At 53.6% G+C, this 18452-nt stretch overlaps 1 protein-coding gene across 2 annotated transcripts in view; it reads right to left on the minus strand.

The window, feature by feature from the left end:
• Window positions 1-2378: 2378 nt before the first annotated feature.
• RBPMS2 (RNA binding protein with multiple splicing 2) overlaps window positions 2379-18452 on the minus strand; it is a 29705-nt gene continuing 13631 nt past the window's right edge. The window contains exons 3-8 of one of the 2 annotated variants that reach the window (XM_010571539.1): window positions 18033-18071; window positions 17390-17452; window positions 15645-15795; window positions 14823-14971; window positions 3867-3936; window positions 2379-3606 (exon numbers count right to left, since the gene is read on the minus strand). In XM_010571539.1, coding sequence (XP_010569841.1) covers window positions 3874-3936; window positions 14823-14971; window positions 15645-15795; window positions 17390-17452; window positions 18033-18071 — 465 coding nt within the window. In that variant the 3' untranslated portion in view covers window positions 2379-3606; window positions 3867-3873. Of the gene's footprint in view, window positions 3607-3866; window positions 3937-11461; window positions 11982-14822; window positions 14972-15644; window positions 15796-17389; window positions 17453-18032; window positions 18072-18452 lie in introns of those variants that run through there. The other variant, XM_010571540.1, reaches the window with a different exon arrangement.

Here is an 18452-nt window from a genome sequence, read left to right on the forward strand (position 1 = left end):
AAAAGCCATTTTGATCCTTTGCAGAAGCTGTTTGAATCACTTTTCATCTCATATGCCGTAGAAATGGCTGAAGGCACCAGATCATGCATCCTGCACAACTGAGCTGCATCTGGGTATCCTTAATCATCACCAAAGGCATGCAGGACCATGAGGAGATCATCAGCACCGCGAGGCACTCCTGACCTTGGAGGCAGGAGGTCTGTGGTCTCTTGTGATCAGCAGGTCCCTGGATGAATGCAGGTGTTAGATGCCCTCCTCCTTCCCTATGTCTCTGGTTTCAAGCAGGGACTGAGTTTTGCATCTGGCCTCCCTGAAGATGCCCTGGCTTGCTGTAAGCGTGTCTAATCATTTCAAAGCGGCAGCTTGTCCAGCACGGCCGTGCTGAAAGGCCTTTTTGCGTCAGAACAGCTGGATTTTTCTATTTCCAAAGTGCTCCTTGCTGCAGTACCTGGACCATGTGCCATGGCAGAGCACAGCGCTTTTGGGAGAAAATGGTCTGAAAGCTCCCAGATTGATTTTTTTTTTCCCCCCACCTTCAAAACAAGGAAAAGAGAGGAGGAGTTTCCAGTAAAATGTAAAATGAAAGCGTGCCAAAACCAGCCTTTTCCCTATTTCTTCTTCTTCCAGCCCCAATTCCATCCCCTCTCTTTTCTGGCAGCTTTTTCCTACAGCCACTACCCAACAGGTGCAGCCAGCACCACGGACGAAAGCACCTGGGTGCCAGCAACCTGCGCCCTTTTTCCTGGGCAATGCCATCAGGCTGTGCCCCATCCAGACCTGCTCTCCACCCCAGAGCTTCATCCCACCCACAGACCGGGGACATTCCCCATCCCTAAATAGCTGCCCAAAGAGCGTCTCTTCGAACAGGACACAAGTGGGAGCAGCCTGGGAAGGGCAGGGCCATCGCACACACAGACAAGCAGACACGGATGGACAGAGGCAGCAAGCACACATGTGTGTGCACACACACGCCTGCGCCATGTCACACCAGCCAGGGAGGGGGATGCCCGGGGACCCTCGGAGCAGACGTGACCTACTTTAGCTCCGAGGCGAGCCGTGTTGCGTGGGTCCCAGTGTAAAAGCTTAATAGAGCCGAGCATAAATTATTCATTGCCTGGCCATGTTAATGCATGTGCTAAAGGCTTTTTTTTTAAAAAAAAAAAAAAAATCTCCTCTATAATTTAAAGCCTTACACGCTCCCATCACCAGGCCCCGACTGCTCTCCGGGGTGTTTCCGCTTGGGTGAGCAGAGCTGCGAGATGTGGATGGACCCGGCAGGGGAGAGCTGGCCCAGCAGAAGAAGCTGGGAGTCAGGCAGGAGCCGGGATTCAGCGAGGAACCCTGGACTGTGGGTTGGGGAGATCCCATGGGGAACAGGCTGGCAGGGCTGCTCTGGCTCAGGCAGCCTGTGGTCCACAGCGAGTCACTTCCCAGAGCTGCAGAGCTCAGCTGAGCCCGTTCCCAGGAACAGTGGCCAGCAGGGTTATTTTTAGACCTGCCTTTCGCTTTTTCTTATGTTGGTTTGTTGTGGGTTTTTTTTCCCCCTGCTCCTCGCCTTTGCTCAGCACTGCCCTTGAAGCCCTGGGGAGAGAGGAAAACACTGATCCCCGGGGTAGGAAGCTGCACAGGAGGGCTCTAGGAGCCGCCCCCTCCCCATCACAGGGACTCACCGAGCTGAGCTGCAGGGAGCCCTTTGGCACAGCAGGGAGACCCCACCCAGGCCACCCCACCGGGATTTAAGCAAGCTCTTTCCAGTCCGGCCACAGGCAGCTCCCGCTGTAACATCCAGCCCTGCTTTCATCCCACCAGGACAACCCCCCCCCTCCACATCTGTGGTTCCCAGAGCTGTTTTAGCAGGTACAGATAAGGCCACAAAAAGATGGCAGCAGCCCCAGCCAGGCCACCCTGCACCAGAGGAGGAGCTGGGCAGGCACATGGCAATGCTGCAGCCGCAGAGGATGTTTCCCTTCTAAGGACATCTCTCCTCACTGCATCCCTGGCAGAAGAGAAGTGCTGGCAAGGAGGAGAGGCCCTCAGCCTCCACAGGCACTTGACAGGGGCGGGGGAAGAAACACAAACACCCAAAAAAGCACATGGTTGCCCTCTCAGAGGCCTCCAGAAGAGCTCAGCATCAACAGTCCCTTTCCAACACATGCCTGCGCAGGCAAGGACTTGCTCTTCTATGGGGGGGGGGGGGGGGAGATGCCCCAACCCTGCTCATGGTCCTCAGCAACATCCCGGACCAGGCTGCATCCTTCCAGGCACGGCTGGGGGACCCAGGCAGGGAGGGTAACACCAAGCCTGAAGCATCCCAACCCAGCCCCAGAAGAAAACACAACGGACCACAGAAAAAGAGTCACAGCAGCCTCTGGGTATATTTTTTTGTTGTCATTGCATTTCATATATTATCCAGTTTCACATTCTCATAGGATCAGCAATTATATAGCAACTTATTCTCAAATCTTTTAATACAAGCGAGACAGCCATGGTCATATAATACTTAAAGCACTTCAATACCAAGCAATAAGATGCTAAAACAAAAATTGCACAATTTCTTGTTTACTATGCCTGACTGAATCATTGTTACAGAAGACAACCCTTCTCTTTCAAGCTTTTAACTAAACATTAACTTATCTTACAGGATTACAATTTCTCTTTAATAATAATAATAATTAATTGCACACAAACACACAAGAAATTCTTTATGATGCATAAATATTTCCTTATTACACATGGTACAAAAATACTCGTACTTTTTTTTTGTTCGGTATTCCCATAAGGATGGCTGATTATTTGGCAGGACTGGATGCTCTCCAATCAGAAAGATGTGGAAAAAAAGTTAGATATTTTACAGCTGTTCTATATATAGAGGTCTGAAGAAAAAAATAACAATATAATAACCCTGACTTTAAAACCAGAGAAGAATGGATGAGAACAGAAACCCAGTGCATCATACTTGGAAGAAAGAAAAAAAAAAGAAACATTTTTCAAATTTTTCTGGTTGTACTGGGAAGGGGAGGGCAGAGGTGGGAGAAGGGGTGAGACAAGGACAGTTAGTATTTCTCAAAGCCAAGTCTTCACCAAAGCAAGATGATAACCTTGATGGATCAATCCATTGGGCCAAGACCTGTTGCTAACGGTTACACAAACGCTAGAACAAACAAACTTACACTCACACATACACAAGTTAAGTGTTTTAATTCATGCCAGAAAACATGCAAAACCCATTGCCTTTCATTTCCTTCAGCCGAGCTACCGGGGCAGGGTGAGCTCGGGGAAGTCCAGGACCAAGCGCCCCCCCCCCCAGCTGGGTTTCGGCACAGCCGGACAGCGAAGCTCAGTCAGGGAGGATGTCCCGGGAATGGAGGGAGGGAGGGATGGAAGGATGGATGGAGGCAGCACACAGCCCATGGCAGGGGCCACGGCAGCTTCACAGTCTGGGGACAGGGGATGCTGGCAGCCCCAGGGTGGGGTGGGGGGCAGCGCACAGGGGCCAGGCGCCTTGTCCGCTGGCCACAAACCAAACTGAGAGGAGTCTGAGCGATCATCCCTGGCACTTCCCTCCGTGGAGAGGCAGGGAGGAGGAACACAAGCCGAGGAGAGACGCTGTGGAAGAGGAGCAGCGGTGAGTGGGGCTGGCTGGATCTGCTCCCCAAGCAGCACCCACAGGTCCTTCCCCACCCTGGGGCTTGGTGGGTCTCCCTACTCCCACCAGGGTGGATTTGGCTCCATCACCCATCCATGTAACCCAACCACATCCTTGGGTGGATGCAGGAGGCTGAGCCTGAGCTCCTATCCCTCCTCCCCACAAGAGCCCAGGGACAAGCAGGACAAGGACCCGGCTCCAAGAGTAATTAATTACTTACTAACGAACTAACAAAACTGACGAGACTTCCATCCTTGTTGGGTAGCTTCAGAGGGAGGATACCAGCGCATCTGGAAAAGAAAGCCATGCCACAGGTCCATGATCTAGGATTATCTCAACCAGAGCCCAAACCTTCAGCTCCTTCAGGCCATGTACTCCACTGAGTAAGGATGTCTCCAGCATGGGAAAGGAGGCTCCAGGGTGAGCCCCAAACACTGAGTAGCATCCCAACCTGGGGCTGCACCATGCCAGCACTACCCAGCATGCCAGACAGCTCTGATGGCTCATACCAGGACAGGGACCCAGCCAGGCCCTCCCTTAAGGAGGATGGCAGGATCCCACATGTCTAAGAAGGAAGCTAGCATCCCATCTCAGGGCTTGCCTCAACATCTCAAGTACTTTCTGCCTATTGGCATAACCAGAAGACAGCCCCCAAATTCACACCCATGCCTGGCCCCAGCTCACTACAACACACAGACCACCACCATTCAAGCTAGGAAAGCTCCTCACCACCAAGCTGTCTATGAAGTTTACCACTGGAGAAGTGTGCACAAGGAGGGGCTGTTCCCCCCCCAGCATGCTCCCATTCCCCCACACCCCCCAAGTTTACATCTTTCTCCCCAATCAGGCTCAGGCAGGGCAGAGAAGGCTTGCTTTGGGCATGCAGCACCCCGAGGTGGTGGCCGCTCTGCCCTCAGCCAGCAGAAGGAGGCATCTCAAGACCACACATTTAAACCAGACAACCTCTACATGACACATATGGGGTAAGAACCAGCTCATCCACCACAGAAGAGACCCATGAAGTTTTCTAAGCCACAACCCAGCCATCAGAAGAGGCTCCAGGCAGACCACATCATGGGAAGAACTTGGTAGAGCTGCAAACCAGCAAGACTTGCAGGCTTTCCTGGCAGGTCATTGCTGCCACATCTACTGCTCAGGCCTGCTCCCTGCTGAGGGAGGACTGCTGGATGGGAACCCAACTAACAGACATGGGAACAGTAACTGAACAGTCACTTCCCAGCCTGTCAGTAGATGCAGCAAGCTGGCAATGTCCAGCAGAATAGCATCAGACATCCAGATACTCCCATTTCATCTGCAAGACTGGTACATCAGGCTGGGCTGAGTTAGCAGCTTCATGCCTGACAGCAGTAGGAGAGGAGCCTGTGCCACTTGACTGAACACAGATCCAGCAGCAGGAGCAGCTCGTGGAGCTCGGTCCTGCTGCTGTTTGCAGAGGGAGCTAGCTGAAACACAGCAGCCATCCCACCAGCTGGGGAGGGAGGAGAGTAGGGAGGAGAGCACAGCCTCAGTGCAGACAGGCATCAAGAGCAGCAGGTACGCTCAGGGGTCTGGGTACCAGCAGAATGATAGACTTTGCTCTAAGATGGGTAGAAAAGAGGCAGAAAACTCCCTAGAGCCCAGCATGAACTGTTCCCCTTCCCAGACCATTCCAGCAAGGTTGTCCCTTTGCCTGAACAAGTCTGGCTAGATGCTCCCCTCCCAAGCACATGCACCACTCTAGGGCCAGAGGGAAAAACAACAGTATTCCCAGGCCAGCTCCCACCCTCATGCATGGCATTGTCTCAAGAGGGAGCCTTGATCAAGGACAGGCAGACTTTCTTAAAGCAAGGTCCCAGGTCATTTGGGCAAAGGAAGAGTTGCAGCCACAGCCAAAGCATTTACTTTGGCAGAGGCTTTACAGCTCATCTAACCCCTACATAGCTATGCACAGCAAGGGCGATCCTGCCAGCCTCTTTCTAACAGGGCTCTTGCCAGAGTCGGGTCTCCCCTACAGGCTGTAAGCATGCAAGAGACAGCAAGAAAGCCACTCCAGGTTGAGATGACAGTTAGCAATGAGGAGGAAACAGGAGCTAGCTATTTTCTAACTACCTAGCAGGCAGCATGCCACCCAACTGATGCAGTGGATGATACATGCAATGCAAGTCTTGCTGCAAAGTTATCCAGGAGTAGAGATGCAGACCTGTGTCCCCAACCACAGCTGCATCAGCTTTCCAGAAGCTGCACACAAGTCTTCAGAAGAGACAGAGCTGAAGACCAGGACACCCAGAGACTCAGTGACAGCCCTTGCATTACTCTCCAAGCTAGGCACATCCTCAGTGGGTACCTTCAAACCCTACACCCTTTACCCCCGTAAAAAGCAAAAGCCTGACACCCGACAGAGGTGCAAAGCCAGAGGTTTTGCATTCACTCCTTCATGCAGAGACACGCAGCAAATTGCCAACACCTTGACACTGCAGCCTCCATACAGGAGCTGGAGGGGACCATAAGCCCATACCTCCCAGAAAGCACAGCTGCCTGCAGTGGCCACGTCCTCCCTCCACCAGCACAAGGGCTGTGATGCCAGTAACTGAACAGCCCCAAGCATGAGCTCAGGGGCCTCAAGTCCCTCTTCTTGTGCCAGCTCCTACAAGATTAGGTCTGCTGGATCCCAGGCTTCTGTTCAGGCACCAGCACCACACTTGAGGTAACTGTCTGTAGCCAGGTACACTGGGCTGGTCAGACTCCTTGCCAGACACCTTCATGAGGCAAGTGGGTGCCACCAACTCAGCTCCCAGCTGGCCTCATAGCTTACTCCATGACACAGCAGCCAGGTGCATCCTAGTCAGTCCAGCCTTGGACGGAGGGAATTGAGGGCATAGACATTACCAAGACCCTTCTCCCCAGGGAAGGGTCCCATCTAGTGCCATGACCAAAGTGCTATCTTGGTGCCACACACACAATGCCTTCAATTCTCCATTAGCCTGTGAGAGGGACCTTGCTAAGCTGCACCCCTGCTCCCCAGCCTGGGGCCACTGCACTGCTCTGGGGCACAGTTATCTCCTTGCACTGACACAGACCAGGAAGGCTCACAGCCCGGTGCGGGCAGCATCACCACTGACACCTTATGGGGCCACCACAGCAGCTGCCAGTGCAAGGACAGGGCTTACTTGCTCCCCCTCAGCCCTGTCACCAGGAGGTGCTTGCTCAGCAGATCCACATCTCCTCAGCAGCCAGCAGTCCTCCTCCCTGGCCAGTGTCTCCCACTCCAGCAGCCCTCCCCCCCACAGCTGGAAGTAGTTTCCTCCTGCCCAGCAGCAACAGGGAACTCCCCCTGCATTCACAAGGCTGCTTAACCCCAAGAGCTGCCTCCATCCCACACCAGGCTCAGCACAAGCAGCCCACCTGTAAGCAAGCACAGCAGCTGCACACATGCAAGACCCCACTACCCAAACCTGGTGGCTCTCCATCCCCTCCTCAGGGGGTCTGAGACAGCTTCTGCCCCACATGCACACCCCATGCCTGGCCAGAGCCTCCAGCACCTCCAGTTTCAAGAGAAATGCTGCTTTTCTCCTACAAAAACACATGCTGTTTGTAGCTCTGGCACTAATAAACCTCCACTTCTGATGGACCAGCTCTCCTTGCCTTCCTCCTGGAGGTCTCTGATGCTCATACACACAAACCCAACCAGCCTGACTCACAGTGGCCCCACCTGCCAGTAGCACAGCCCTGCAGCCAGAGGGGCTCAGCCTGGAGGCTGGCAGGAGCTCTTGCGGATGCAATGATCCTGGGTACAAGCCAAGGCTCTGACATGTTGGCAGGGTGAGGAAATGACCTGCCAGGTCTTTCAGCCCACAGAAAGAGTACGGGCTTGATGGGATGAAGCAGGAAGACCCCCTCATTAGGGCAGACATTTCTGAAACCAGCAGAAAGCACTGGAAGAACCAGATTGGAGGCAGCAGCTAGCCAAGAGGATGTGCTCTTCAGGACAATGGCACATGCCAAGGTGGTTTTGTCTCCACATCCCTCACTATGTCTCAGGCACCTTGCTTCTGCCAGGGAGTAGAGAGGTTCTGCAAACAGCGGACTCCTGGAGCCATCTGGAAGAGGAGATCAGCACTACAAGAGACTCTAACATCCCAAGAGGACTGCAACCCAGCAGGCCAAGCCAAAGCACTTCCCTGTAGGGAGCAAATTTCTCTGAGGGCTTTTGGAAGATCCATTATCTCTCAAAATACTATGTCTGTCAAGGAGGAAGCTGAGAAAGAGTGAATGGAGACATCCAACACTGGGCAAGGAACACAGAGCAAGGGAGGCTTTTACTGGAAGAGACGCAGTTGTTTCTGGAGCTGCATTAGCTCACAGTTGGAAAGAAGTCTGGCCACACCACTGCAAATATCTCCTGCTCGCCTGCCTGTAGGGACAAGACGGACACTGCCAGCCAATTGCAGCCAGCCTCGTGCTGCCGCGTTCAACATCTGTCCCAGAAAAAAACTGGAGAAGAGAAATTTGTGCCTCTGCCTGCCACCTTCCAGAGGCCAGGTGAAACATCCAGAAGTGAACAGCCCCTCCCTTGCTGCAGCACAAGACCAGTGCTACCTAAAAATCACAAAGAAAGAATAAATGGGGCAGATAAACACCCCATCAGCACTTCACTCCCCTTGTCAAGTCCTCCACTGTGTCTCCCAGTTACCCTCAGAATTTAAATTTCCTATCTTGCTCACCATCCATACGGAGAGCAATTCCTTCAGCAGGAAAAAGAGGGGGGGTAGGGAGGACTGAATACACAGACCCATCCTCAAGCCACCTTTAGCTTGGATGGCCTGCTTTTCATCCTCAATTGCTTCTAGGCCTGCTTATCTTTGCTCTGCAGTCAGCCCCAGCATCTTGTGGAGCTCAGAGCTATCCCTACAATGAGAATGGACCCAGCCACCTCCCCAGGTACCAGAAAGGCTCCCTGTGCAGGCAGGGACAAAGCACTCCATTGTACTCCTGGGAGCTGGTAAGGCCCCAACCAGCATGTCCAAGAGCTGCATCTAGTTACCAGCTGCTGACATGCAGAGTGGCATCTTCAATTGCGCTGCTGAGACAGCCTCACCTCAACAAGCCACAAACTTCACGGCCACCACTTTCCCCCAGACTGCGGGTCACTGGGTGCAAGCCTTGAGCAGACTACACTGGTGGCTGGCAAGAGCTGCTCTGCTCCAGCTGCTGGGAACACAACTCAGGGCAGGCAAGGACAGCCTGCAAAGGTGCACCCAGAAGGCACTAACATCATCCATTATCTCTGGACACACGCTTCCAGCCTCAGCAGCAGGCACTTCACCCAAGCCACCCACTTCCAGGGTCCTTCAGGGGGCTGGGTTGAGGAGATGAGCATCCAAACACTTGCATGCTGTGTAAGACACAAGCAGCTCAGCCCACCACCAAGAAAACCTAGTTGAAGTTGAATCAAGCACACACATCTCCCCAAGCAGCTATGGTGAGGGAGAACTGGAAGATCAGCACATCATCTCACACCACATTGAGGAGCATGCACAACACGACAGACGCTGATCCATCCTGTTGCTTAGAAGGAGTGTTTTAACAGGCATCCATCCAATGCCCCCTGGGCCTGGAGGCAGCTTATGCTACAGGTCGTGGAGATATACCCATCTCACAGACCACAGCAAACAAGCATTTCTCCTTTTCCCAGAATGGAAACAAATTGTGCTGCTTTCCTTTGGGTTGAGCTAACCAGGGAGAGCCAGTGCTGGCCACAGGTAAGTCACTTCTGATGGTGTCTCGGGCCAGTTCACTCATCAGGTGTGATTTAGCAAGAATGGCTGCTCAGCAGGTACCTGGAGGAGCTAAGAACATCTTCTGCCTGCTTTTCACTGGCTAGGAGGAAACAGCTGGCTTAGGGAGAGCTTGCTCAGGGCTGCTCAGCCAGCACTAAGTTACTGGAGGTTAAGACGACACCATAACCATGGAGGTCTTGAAGAGTGCTTCATACCTCCAGGAAGGATGGAGATCGTCCTGAAAAAATTATCCTGGAAAGTCCTACACGACAGCCCCAACAAACAGGCAACAAGTTATTAGGCACAGAAAATCCATTGCTGTCTCCAGCCTCCCAGCCCAGGGAAGGTCTATCAGAGCTTAGCTGCCACAAGACAAAGTTCAGGAGATTTTGCAGATGGGACCATGCAGTGCGTCCAGAGGCCAGTGGTGCAAAGGCAGGATCCCTGTTGTCCAGCAGATCCACTGTGGTGGTCATTGCTTGGTTCTCCAGGGCTCAGCCAGGCTGGTGGCACCCAGGTTGTCACATGCCCACCAAACAGCAGCATCCCAACAGAAGGCAGTACTCAAAGAGGAGCACAGCACCTGAGCCCACCCTAGCAGATCTTCCCCACATTCCCAGTTCTCTAGGGTCAGCACCAGATCACAGCCACTGGGATCTGCCTCATGTCCATCCACAACAGCAGCCACCACTCAGGAGATCCAACTTGCTCTGAGCCAGCCCAGGTGCCAAACAAGAGGGAAAGGGGTTTTTTTTGAACACTGACCTCTCCTTCCATCAATGGGCTCTGCCTTAACTCAGTGCTGGGAAGCCTCAGGGTCCCACTAGGCTCTCACACCACCACCACATAGCCATGATCCAGGACTGCTCCTTCTACCCACCACTCGCTTGGACAGGTCCCAGCTTCAGAGGCCCACCTCCACCATCTCCTCAAAGCCTCCAGACAAAGCTGCTGCCAGCAGCAGCAACACAGATGCTCTGAGGGCAGCTTGGGCAGCCCACCCCCAAAGGGATTGGCATCTGTGAGCTTTTGGCCCATGACCTGCTCCCTGCCTTGGAAGCATCTACCACAGACAGTCTCCTGGGCTCTGGGTACCCAACACATCAGCCTAGTCTCCTACAAGCACCATGTGGTAACCACCACCAGCCTCACTCACGTTCTTATGAAACAATCCTGCATCCAGCCCCTGCTTTCCAGGGCAAGTCCTGCCCCTCAGGGGTGCTGCCACAGCTGAAAGCATCCCTTTGCAGAAGAGCTCCAGGAGCATTGATAGCCCCTGGTGTCTCCTACTGCCCACTCAAAGCCCAGCTTAGAGGTGCTCCAAAACAAGTGGTTTCACATTAGAGACGCAATGCAGCCCAACTCCATCACATAGGCAATAGATGAAACTGTTCACCAGGTCCAAGTGGAACAAGACAAGCTGTATCACTGTCTCTATGCTTGTGGCAAGCTCTCCCCATCTTCCCAGGGGACCAACTCTGCACATCTTTGCACCTCACAGTCTTCCAAGGGCAAGGGCAGACCTGGGCCCCCATCTTTGACGACTGCTTTCCCCAGCATCACTTCCACAAAGAGGAAAAAAGTCTACCCAGAGCCACTGCAAGGAGAAGTGAGCCAGGACTCTGGTTCCTTCAGTTAGAGCTGACCACAGCAACCATCCTCCCTGCCAACCAGTCCCAAGCCAGGCCACCTTCCCTCTTCCCAAGCTCCCAGTTTCCTACGCCGCTCCCATCTCTCCCAGGCTGCCGATTCCCTTCATTATGGCTCACAAGACCTGTGTCCTGCCTGTGATTTCAGGCTGCAAGAGAGAAGCCAAGCTCCAGGTAGGAACTTGCTCCATTTCCAGTAACTGGAGAGGAAAGAGGTGAGATTAGACCCATGATTAAGGGCAGGGTCTGTCCCGGTATGCAATTCTGGAACAAAGTGACCGGCAAGTGCTGTTGTCTAACGTGCCCGCTAGAATTTAGTCGTGTGCTATCACTATCACGTCACTCACCTCCCCCACCGTGTGCCAGGAGTGAGGTCAAGGTGTATTTCTGGTTGCCCTCGAAGGGTCATGGTTGGGGAGAAACCAGGTTTCTTTCACACCAAGTGGCAGGGTTGTCTCTGCCCCTGGCTCAACCGGGCTGCTCCCCTCCCACCAGCAGGACCTGGCTGAGCCTGGCTCAGCTGGGGGGAGTTGATGTAAGATGGTGCCATGCTGTGTGCGCCATGTCATGTGCTGCCAAGTTGGAGATGTGGGTTAGAAAGAAGGCCTGGTATCTCATTCCCCAGGCTCTGGTGGGTGGGTAGCGTGAGGCCCATGCACTGGGTTGCCAAGGAGATACAGGCTACAGAGATGGGCAGAAGCTTGCAAATCCCATGGTGCACCTTGGAGGAGAGATGGTTACCTTACCAGTCTTTCCAGACGTGGCTGCCATCATGCTTAACACTTCTAGGAATGGAGCTGTAGTACAGCCACTCCACTAGCTGCAATAAGGCATCACTAGGGTGTCCCATCTCCAGGGACAGCTCTGAGCTTCAGGGCTAGCCTGCGCTGGCATCATGGCTGGAGTTCACTAGGGACATCAAAGGAGGGATTTGAGAGAGGGTGGGAGGGAAGGCAGATGGGACAATCTTAAAGTCAGTGGAGTCCCCACAGGTAGAGGCTCTTCGCAGTGCAGGGTCAGGCCACAGTCACATCTACAGCAGCCTGATGCCTGCCAGGAGCATCACCATGGCACAGCAGCTCAGCAGTGCCGGGAGCAGCAGCCATCAGTCTCGTCTGCAAGCAGCTTACCGACAGCTCCCAGCATGCGAGCTGAGGCCGGGCCAGCCTCATGCCATCTCCTGCCCCTCATCACTTCTGCCAGCCCTCTGGGCAGCTCTTCAGGAGGTTGCATAGGTGCATCGCAGAGGGCGGCCACCTCCTCTCCTGCTCGCTACCAGACTTGAACACAGAGCTGCGAGAGGATGAGCACTTCAAGTTTACACCTTTTGCAACAAGCTCTCAGTTTAGCTACAGCCTCCAACTTCATGCCTGCTTCAAGACTGATTGCTACAGAGCTACTACAGCTCTGGCTGTCCCCATGAACGTCCTCCAACCAACACCAGTCTCAGAAGGAAGAAATGCAGCTGTCCTGGAGAACAACTCATGTGCCCACCACCCTGCCAGCAAGGCAAACCAGCCCCTGCCAGTGAGTGCAGAGGGCTCAGCACGCCAAGACTGAGGTTACAGCTTTTGGCCCAGTTTGTGAGCAAAAGTCATCTCACTGACTTGCTCCACCCTGCCTTGGCTCTGCAAGGGAGAGGGCTCCAGCCTAGAGACCAGGCAGCTCAGAGCTGCCAGCCTGAGTAATGTTTAACCCCATAAAACTTTATTGGTAACATATACCACGCCAGAATGTCTCCCTGCGAGGTCACCGCTGGCTCAAGCACAACGCAGCAAGGAGCTGCTCGGCCCGCCCAGCTGGTCTTCAGAAGATAGCTGGGTGCAGCCATGGCCATGGGCCTGGAGGGGCTACACTGGCTCCCTAAGGCTTAGGGGTACATCACCACTTAGGGACTTCTTTGGGTAGGGAGTTCTACCTATGCAGGGAGCTCCCTGGAGACTCAGGGTCATTCTTCAGGCCAAAATACCTCTTTGAAAGCTAGCAGCTTGCCAACTGGAGGGCAGGAACTAAGACTAAGAGGGAAAAGATCTGACTGAAGGCCTCCTTGATACCCTCCACTTCTGGGGAGCAGAGTTTTTCTCCCCCACCACAAAGCTTTGGTGTCTAACCCTTACACTCAGGGTCCCCACACAGTCACTGATGACCATCCTTGAATGATTTCACCTCCCTCAATCACCTCAGCCAGGCCAGAGGGGTTTTTCTCTGGTCCTCCCTGCCAGGGGCAATTCAATCAGCAACAGCCCTTGGCTCCATCACCCTACACACAAGGGGTAGGGAAAGGAAGACATCTGCTCTTCCGGGCTACCCAGGAGCAGAGCATGCTCCTGTAGAATTGTGGGCACCATTAGTAACTTTTGGAGAACACCAGCAAGCACAACCCTCCCAGTGAAGGACCAGCCTGGCTCTGGAGGCCCTTGGAAGAATGAGCCAGTGCCTGGTCCTCACATACTTCTTGCCTACCCCACAGGAGCTTCAGCCCAACACTAGCTCATCAGTAGAAGGGCAAAAGCAGCAGAGGCCTGCAGGCGTGAGGGGCAGGACAGACAAGCCTAGACAGGCCAGGAGCCTGCATCCCCTCTGTTGCCTCCATATTGCATTTGGGAAACAAGCTTGGGTTGAAGCTGGGCAGTTAGAGTCAAGATGCTTGCAGGAAGCAAGAAGATGCCAAAGGGCCAGCTGAGCTGATCATCAGCCAGGTGGATGAGGTGAGGGGACACAGCTTTTCTTCCTCTCAATTTAAGCAGGGAAGAGTGGAGCTAAACACCCTGCTTGGCAGGGCAGAGAGCAGAGGTTAAGCCCCAATGCTTTGAGGTCTAAGCCCAGAGTCCCACTGCCCTAGTCCCCCATGGCACTACTACAGGAGCAGAGACCAAAGCAGGCAGAGCACAGCTGGCTGGTAACACCAAGCAGGGCAGGGGCTCCAACCTGGAATTAGGACACTACTTCTGTTTTGGCTTTCCCTTTCCATGGTTTCAGGGACTTCATGCTCAGCAGGGGTGTTGGTCTCAGTACATTAAAGCATTCCAGTTTCAGACCAGTACAGGCATCCCTACACCTCCAGCTCTCAGCAAGCATACCCTGGGACACCGGGCAGCTAGCTGCATCACCACCAGCATTTCCAGAGGCTTGTACAGAGTCACTCTCTCTAGCCTGCACCCAGGGTGGCTAACACCACTGCCCCATCAGAGTTCCTCACTGTGGCAAGGCTCTGATTGCTCATCTCCTGCAGGACATCCTCCTCCAGCTTCAAAAGTATTTGAGTCACTTGGCCCAAGGGGGTCCCAGCTGAGCCCCTCAGCTTCAGCACTGAGCTAAGCCTGTTGCCTTTGCTCTGACTTCAAGGAGGACATTTCATAGCTATTTTACTTGCTGGCAGGAAGCATTTCCTCACAGTAGTCCCACAACACTGCTCTCTGGCCACAGGGAGCAGCAAAGCCAGACACAAGTCAAGCCCTGACTTTCTCCCATCTGCTTGCCTCTTGCAGGGGAGCAGGCTGGACCTGCAGGGTCAGAAATCATCTTCCAGCTCTGACTGCTCTCAGCCACATAGACCTCTCCCCTGCAGTTTGCATGGGGCTGGGCCCCCCGCCCTCCCCAATACACTTCAGCCAGGAGGAGGCTTTGCCCAGGAGCCAAGGTGCAGAGGCCGGGGTTAAACCAGCCAAGCAGAGACCCACAGGAGCAAGCACCAGGGCAGGGGAGAGAGGAGAGCCCAGTTCCTGGCACAGGACATGGGGAGTGACTCACCTGAGCGTGAAGAGCAGCAGCCGCCGCAGCGGCTGCCGGGTACGTGAAGGCGGCATGGGGGATGGCAGGGGTTAGCTCCGTGGTGTACAGTGGGTAAGGAGCCCACGCTTCTGGGGACGCTGGAATAAGAGCCGCTCCAGTCAGGTCATCTAGACAGGAGGAGACAAGGTGACAGCATCTCAGTTGCTGGCCCCAACAGCCTGTTTCAGGGACAGGCTCTGGATTTCCAACCCCAAACTAAAGCTTTGCACTGCCATCTCAGCGAGGTATGAAATACAGCACCCCTGCAGCATCTCTGTGATCAGCTGCTCCTCTGGCCTCCCAGCCTTGCCAAGAGAGGCAGGAACATGCTCCATCACTGCTCAGTGCCCCACACAGGCTTTGAGCAGGCTGGTTCACACACACAGCACAGGGCTGGTGCCACAGGATGGCAGGACAGAAAGACAGGGCGCTCAGCACCATGTTTCAGGCTGCCCAACAAGCCTCAGCAGGGCTGCTCACCCCACCAGGCTATGCTGAGGGTGCATGGCACAGGACTCAACCTTTCTGTTTCACACCCAGGGATGGTTTAGAGGACTTAAAGTATCACTTGAGCTACCAAAGCCAACTCTGCTCTCCCAACACTTCTAGTGTTGGCCAGAAGCCTTACCAGATGCCTGTTATTATTCTGCAACCCTAACATGCTGGCCTTCCTGCACCAGGCAGATTTCAACAAGAGCATACAGGGGTATGGTTTCCTTTCTGCCCTCACAGCATTCCCAGGGTTAGGCATCTCCCAGGTTGGACCAGCCATGACCTCAGAGTTCCTCCCAGCATACTCACAGGGGTCCCGTGCAATGAAGTGTGCGCCCAAGGCGGGGTGGATATTGGTGGGGTTTGGCGTGGCCATCAGCTTGCTCTTGGCCATCTTTGTGTTGGCTTTAGCAAACTCTAACCGCAAGGTCTGGGGGTTCTCCGGGTCAAAGCGGATGCCCTGTCACAGAAAAAAAGCACAGGAATCTCTGAGGTGAGGTTTCCAGTCCAAGCACAGGCTGTGTCTATTCATGAAGCAACCAGGGAAACAAGGCCATCATGCTGCAGTCACATGCTCAGATTTTTGTCACCTCACTGCAACACTCAAGCTCCCACATGCTTGTATTTCTATGTTTAGCTGGCTTAGGACCACTGCTTCCAACATGAGGGACACAGTTTTGTTCCTTATGTGCAGTTCACCAACCAGCATAGCAGTGATGGCTACCAACACTGGACAGGAAAGATCTGTCTGCTGGAGCTGGGATAACCCCATCTACACTGGAGCTCCTATCTATACTGTGGTGCTGCTACATCTACTGCCAGCCTGGGCAGAGACACTAGTACATGCCCCAGTGCCCAAGGCAAGGTCTACAGCAGAGCAGAACCAGATCAGCATGTCTTGCTGCCTAGATCCCACTAAATTCTGCAGGCCCACATGGGATGGAGATCATTTTGGGCATGCCTGCCATGTTGACCATCCTCCGGTCTTTTTTTGAGCTGCAGAAGTTTGGAAGTGCCATGAATGTGCTAAAGAGCCTGTACCAGATAGCTTTGACCCTGCCTCATGCCCTGCTATAGAAACAGCAGCACAGGAAGGCTGGTTTCCTTCCTTCCTGAAGGAAGTACCTTCTGGCTGCAGAGGTCCTGGACAAGGACCTGCTCTGCTGAACTGCCACACACTTTTCATCAAGGCATCTGGTAAGTGAGGCTTTCACAAGGCCACTAGCACCAAGCAAGCCCCATGGCCACAGGACAGACCAGCTTTGCAATGAGCCTGCTTCACTACCCACATACCCTGATGAGCTCAGCCTAAAACCTCAAAGCTGATGCTAAATGCAAGTTGACCTCCACATGCCTCATTAAAGCATTACAGTGCATCATCTGGGTATCACCATATGCCTGTATATGCCTGGGAACCACCTATGCCCCCAACACCTCTTCTCATCTGTTTGCTAAGGTTGGTTCCCCAGAGAAGACCTGCCAGCTTCAGGTACTCCAAGTCAAGCTAGGATGAGCTCCCACCTCAGTGCAGACAGCAGGAGGAAAAGCTCCTCAAAGAGTAGCTCTGGCTATACATCAACACACATAGGTAATCCACACTCATTTGAACAAGGTGGGGGTGTCTCAGTCCACAACTGTTCCCCATAAAGGGGGGGAGCACTTAATGGATAAGGAACAGGATTCACAGCCTGGTTCCTGTTATCAGAGACCAACTGTTGAGTAAGGAGGTACATGCTGACTCGAGAAAGAAGTAGCCATTCTTTCCCCACACTGAGAAGCCCTGGAGCAGTCCTCCAGTGGTCAGAAGCCACACCTACACCAAGTGTGGTACAGTTTGCATCCATTTGCTCAGGCTGATGTCAGCCTTAAACAAGCTCACCTGCTTCCCTGGTGGGATGCTGCAGGACCATTTAGCTTCCATACTCAAGGGCACAGCTGTGACACCCTGACCCTTCTTACACTACAGACAAGCCAAGCAACACTAGCCCACAGCTCCAGGTCTAGCTACAGCAGGGCATACGGCCCCCAGCACTTCCAGCACACCAGGTACTCACGTTCAAGGCGTTCTTTGCTGCTTCAGCACCAGCCCGGCTGTCAAAGGTCACAAAACCAACTGGCTAAAAGAAATAATGCCGATTTCAGTTTGGAAGCCTCTTCCAGCTTCTCAGACTACCCTGCCACCCCCTCTGCCCCAGACAGCTTACAGCAAGCAGGAGAGACCATCTAAAGCTGCAGAGGGCCTTCAAGCAGAGCTTGAAGCATCTTGGGTCATCAGCCCAAGATTCCTGCTCTGTGTCTGCTCTCGTCACACCAAAATGCTTTGGCATTCCTACGCATGGGGGCACTGCTCGCCCTGGTAGCCACCAGCAAAGGTACCCCTTGCCCACAAGGGGAACTACTGCCTTGATTAGGATGGGACTGGGGAATGTTTCTGGCAGCTCTGGGTTTGAGGCTGAAGCATCAGGTTTCACCCAGCACATGTAGCCCTGGGCAGCAATAGAGGATATGGAGCCATTCAGCACATGCTGGGAGCTTGGGGTCACCAGAACAGCACAGGTAAGCAGAACCTAGCTGTATACATGGTATGGAACACAGTCAATGCTTTACATAGTGAAGTGGCATCTGTCCCCCTCCCCTCCCAGCATGTCTGGTTTTCTAGCAAAAGCCAAAAATGCCCAAGCTGGAAGAAGGAGGTACCTGCTTTGAAGTCAGCTTGATCAGTGACCCTTCATAACCCTGCAGAAGGGAAGAAAGCAAGTCAGTGTCAGGTTTCTGAAGGAGCCAAGCTACAACTGAGACATGACGTGACAGCTCCAGGAGTTCCTATAGCACCAAACACTTCATAAGGCAGACTCTGCCACCAGAGTAGGTATGTTAACACTTCTCCTTCCCACCAAAAGAGAAGGCTGATATTAGACTAAGGGCAGAGCAGGTATCTTAGCTAGTCCATTCTGGCCCTTTGGGAAGAAAACCCATTTTCTAGCTCTTCATCAAGCTACCAAGATGAGCACCCTGCCTGGCTAGTGCCTAAAGAGCACAGAGCGCCCTGTTCTAGAAGAGTGCAAACAAGGGAACCTGACTTCCCCCAAGGACAGCCTATGTGGTGATCTAGTGAAG

The sequence above is a fragment of the Haliaeetus leucocephalus genome, unplaced genomic scaffold (genome assembly GCF_000737465.1).
Source record: "Haliaeetus leucocephalus isolate CR32 unplaced genomic scaffold, Haliaeetus_leucocephalus-4.0 Scaffold339, whole genome shotgun sequence".
In the NCBI taxonomy this organism is placed as follows: domain Eukaryota; kingdom Metazoa; phylum Chordata; class Aves; order Accipitriformes; family Accipitridae; genus Haliaeetus; species Haliaeetus leucocephalus.